This window comes from Sinocyclocheilus anshuiensis, unplaced genomic scaffold, assembly GCF_001515605.1.
Source record: "Sinocyclocheilus anshuiensis isolate Anshui unplaced genomic scaffold, SAMN03320099.WGS_v1.1 scaffold1170, whole genome shotgun sequence".
Classification (NCBI taxonomy): Eukaryota; Metazoa; Chordata; class Actinopteri; order Cypriniformes; family Cyprinidae; genus Sinocyclocheilus; species Sinocyclocheilus anshuiensis.
In genome coordinates this window covers 1,336,723-1,341,038 of record NW_015538055.1, presented here as the reverse complement: position 1 = coordinate 1,341,038, position 4,316 = coordinate 1,336,723, and the positions used below count along the sequence as shown (strand labels likewise).

At 34.8% G+C, this 4,316-nt stretch overlaps 1 protein-coding gene across 1 annotated transcript; it reads right to left on the bottom strand.

The window, feature by feature from the left end:
* Positions 1 to 3,380: 3,380 nt before the first annotated feature.
* LOC107683394 (olfactory receptor 52J3-like) lies at positions 3,381 to 4,316 on the bottom strand. The gene has a single exon (XM_016479454.1). The coding sequence runs from the start codon at positions 4,314 to 4,316 to the stop codon at positions 3,381 to 3,383; it is 936 nt and encodes a 311-aa protein (XP_016334940.1).

Below are 4,316 nucleotides of genomic sequence, written 5' to 3'. Positions count from 1 at the left end.
GACCAGACACAGGAACAGTTTCTTCCCTCAGGCCATCCATCTCATGAACACTTGACAATAACTGTGGAACACACACTATTTATTCACTCATACACTTATTTATCTAACACACATACTCAGTCATTTCAATTTGCACATAATATACCTGTACATACAACTGTCTATTGTTATATACCTGTACATACAATTGTCGATTTGTATATTTTTTATTTCCTTATTTTACTTGTTCTATTTTTTTTGTTTTTTGTTCTGTCACTGTCATTCTGTTACACTGTGGAAGCTTCTGTCACGAAAACAAATTCCTCGTATGTGTAAACATACCTGGCAATAAAGCTCATTCTGATTCTGATTCTGATTCTGATACTGCTTTTGAAATCACATCTTTGCATAGAAAATATGTCAGGAAACACTGACATCTAACAATGCCTTGGGGAAAAATCTTAAAATATAAAGCTTATACACAAACCCAAATAAAACAGTTATCGAATAAACATGTGTCCTATTCTGTGTCCTAAACTCCTGAAACATTGATGTCTCATATTTTAGAGCTGTCAATGCATTTTGGGAAAGAAATCAATCATATCTGAATATGTGTGTGTGTGTGCATGTGTGAAAAAATTCAGATGTAACCCCCTTTGTAATCGTTAGCATTTTCATAAGTAACTGTAATTTAATTTTTTTTTTAATTCTCAGCAACTGTAATAGATTACAGTTACATTTATTTTGTAAATAAATTACGTAACTCCGTTACATGTAACTAGTAACTCCCCAACACTGGTCAGGTTCTATAACTTGGACGTCCCTGCCCTGCAGGCATGGATCTTGTCTGCTTAATTCTACCTAATTCCCCTTTTATAAGTGGAAAGGGTGAAGTTATATAGTCCTCGGCCTACACGGCTCGGGTCTCATGCTTAGCTCATGCTTACAGGAGCCCTCAGTACGGGCGCTCCGGGGCAGGGCTCGCAGAGCGGCTTGTTCTGCACTTGCTTATAGCACGGCGCTATTCGATGCGTTCCCCATAGCATTAAAGCTGACACAATGCTCCTTCCCTTATCTCAGGGAACCGAGGTTACGTTAGTAACTTGAGTGTTTCATGCCCCCCAAAACACTGTTGTCGTGTATGGCCAAAATGCATAAAACGTTTTTCGTTTTTAGTTAATATCTTTGTTGTGTAAACACCCCCTAAATGGTACCTAAATTAACTGGTTTTATCCAAGTTAAAAATATTACTTAATATCACCAAATCTATCCAAATACATTCATTTACACCAATAAAACTAATTTTATGGATTAAATCAGATACAAGTGTGGATGTTTCCAGAACACAAAGCACTGCACTTAAAGTGTGTAAAAATCTCTAGTCTAAAAAATGTCAACATACACTTTTGATGGTCTTCACTTGGAGGTCTAACCATGTAATTTTAAGACAACAGACTTTGGATGGTCAACATTTTAACTAAATTTCTTCATTGTAATTCAACACAACATTCACTGGTAATTTTAAGTTGACTGAAAATAACATTTGCACATGCGTGTGTTTATTGGTCCATTGGGACTTTTAGTAGGCCAATGTCAATCTGATTGATGAGATCTGGGGGGGATATCATTAATGGCATCCACTTGGTTTTGTCACATATAATAAACAACTTGATAATTAACCACCGTTGCATCTTAAGTTACTAATTGTGTTGGTGTGATACCAGGTCAATATGAACAATGCCACTAATAATACCTTTAGGTTGCCGAGCTTGACTGTGAGTTGTTTTCTACTATTTTTGAATTAACAAGATGCAATGTTTGAATCACAATAATTTTAATAACAAGAAAAGTAAGACTTTACTAATAATGGTAGGTGCACATGTTAAACATGTCCCACTATTTAAAATATGTTTGTTTTACAATAATAAGTCCTTTATGGTACATATATTTGCCTTTTTTTACTTTTTTTAATGCATTCAGCTGACAAGCTTCATATAATCTTGATAGCGTTTGTCTGATTTTGTCCTTGCATTATAATTATCCTGCATCATTATTCTGTGGTTTTTAAATGACTCTATTTATTAAGATTTCTGCACATGGATATTAGCATTAGTAGTATCAGTTATTTATTTATATTGAATCAATAATGTGTTGCACAAATATTTGGAGACTCAAAAATTAACTAAGGTCCTTACAAAGTAACACACACCCAGAAACATTAAACAAAATTACATTTTAGATCTGGGGGATTGGTTATCTGATAAGTAGGCCTGTATTATGTTGTGTTGTACTTGAGGGCTTTTCCATTCAAATTGTATTTTCTGTTCAATGTGACTGTTTACTTTACTTAAAGAAATGATGTGTCTGGCCTCATTATTTGCTGTTTGGATATCAATGGACAGAAGCAGGCAGAGCAAGGATTATCTCAACTTTTTATTTTTTGTCTTTTAACAGAAAAAAAGAAAGAAAAAAAACCTGATTGTTTCACACTGAAGTGACAAATCAGAAAACTTCAGAAAATGAACAAAAAAAATCATTTTCACAATGTTCTGTGGTCTTTATGAATACACAGGACACCAAATGTATCATTACATTACATACATCTATTTTGTCATTACATACATGCTTCTCTACGTATGTCTATGTTAGAAATATCTTGCAAACCTATTGCATCTGAAAATTGTATATACAGAAAGTACCATAAAAATGACAGGGCCTGACTTTTGCCTAATGATGAATGATGTTTGTCATAAAATGCCATTCATGATAGCAGACATCAGTTAACACTGAAAATGACATAATGCACTTCTGCATTCTCTATTATAAGTATTTAAGTATGCATGAAATTTGGAACAAAACAAATAAAAAAATAACTTTTTGTCCTTTTAATCTTCTGGTAATTTTCTCAAAAGTTACAAAGAGCGGTCTACACTCTTTTTTTAAGATAAAGGAGGAGATAACTTGTGCACAATGTTTATGCACAGCTTTTTTTGCCTGATGTGTTATTGTTCCTATTATTTTGTTTCAGATGTTGAACTGGAGTCTGAGGATTGATTGATTATGATTTGATATTTTCAATATCACTGAGAAACAAAGAATTGTTACACTGAAGGGCAGATGGACAAAATGTCTGTTGATATATATATATATATAGAGAGAGAGAGAGAGAGAGAGAGAGAGAGAGAATGCAGACCAGTCTTTTTCATTTTTGAACGTATATAGGTCTTGGCGTTAATGTGAATCTATTAATTTACTCAAAAGTGAAAAGTGAAAATTGTTGTGCAATTTCTCTCTACTTACTACATAATATATTAAAAAATAATTCATTGGAATTGCCTTTGAACATGAGCTGAAGGCTTTACAAGACATCTTGGCACAAACTGTGATGTAATAAAACACATTTAAGCAGAGATTTTTCTGTGAAAGATTTTAAGGAAATGTTTTCGTATTTCATGGCTGTTCAGTCCATAAACTATTGGATTCATAACAGGAGGCACCAAAAAAATGAGCATCCCCATAATTTTCTGCAGGTTTGCATTAACATTTGAGAACCTGTGGGACAGGATGTAGAAAGTCACAACAATTTCATACATGATGAAAATGACCAGTTGAGCAACGCAGGTGTTGATGGCCTTGCTCTTTGCGTCAGACCTATTTGTAACCAAGCAGGCAATCAAAATCTTCACATAGGAAAATATTTGAATGGAAACACTAATAATCTGCATTATGGCTGTTGTAAATAAGCCAAAGATGTTGTTAACTATAGTATTACCACAGGCCATCTTAATAAGAGAAGGGTTATCACAAAACACATTTACAATATGGGATCTACATCTTGAATGCATTCTCTGCAAGGAAAACAGCACACAAATAAATAAGAAGTCAAACCCCCACACAAGAGCCACAATTGTCATAACAACTCTGGGTGTCATGAGAGCATTATATCGCAGAGGCATGCAAATGGCAATATAGCGATCAAAAGCCATGGCAGCCAGGATGAACAAAACACCACCCCCATACATGTGGAGCAAAAAACCCTGGAGCACACAGAGGGGATAATATGTGTTATTGGTTTCCGTCACAATGTCAGAGAGAACCCTGGGAAGCATGGAAGTGATTCCCATAAAATCATTCAGAGGGAGGCTAAACAGAATGAAGTGCATTGGCTTGTGGAGACTTTGTGTCAGAATAATGAGGAGCATCAGGGTCAGATTACAAAAAGCACTGAACATGTAAATAAAGATGCCAAAGAGAAACATGGGATATTTTGCTCCTGGAGGGATGGAAAATGGATCCAGGGTCAGCTCAAAACTGACTACAATGGATAAGTTCTCCAT

What these genes read in the sequence shown, in the direction of transcription:
- LOC107683394 (XM_016479454.1), bottom strand. Translation starts at nt 4,316, where the DNA reads ATGGAGAACTTATCCATTGTAGTCAGTTTTGAGCTGACCCTGGATCCA.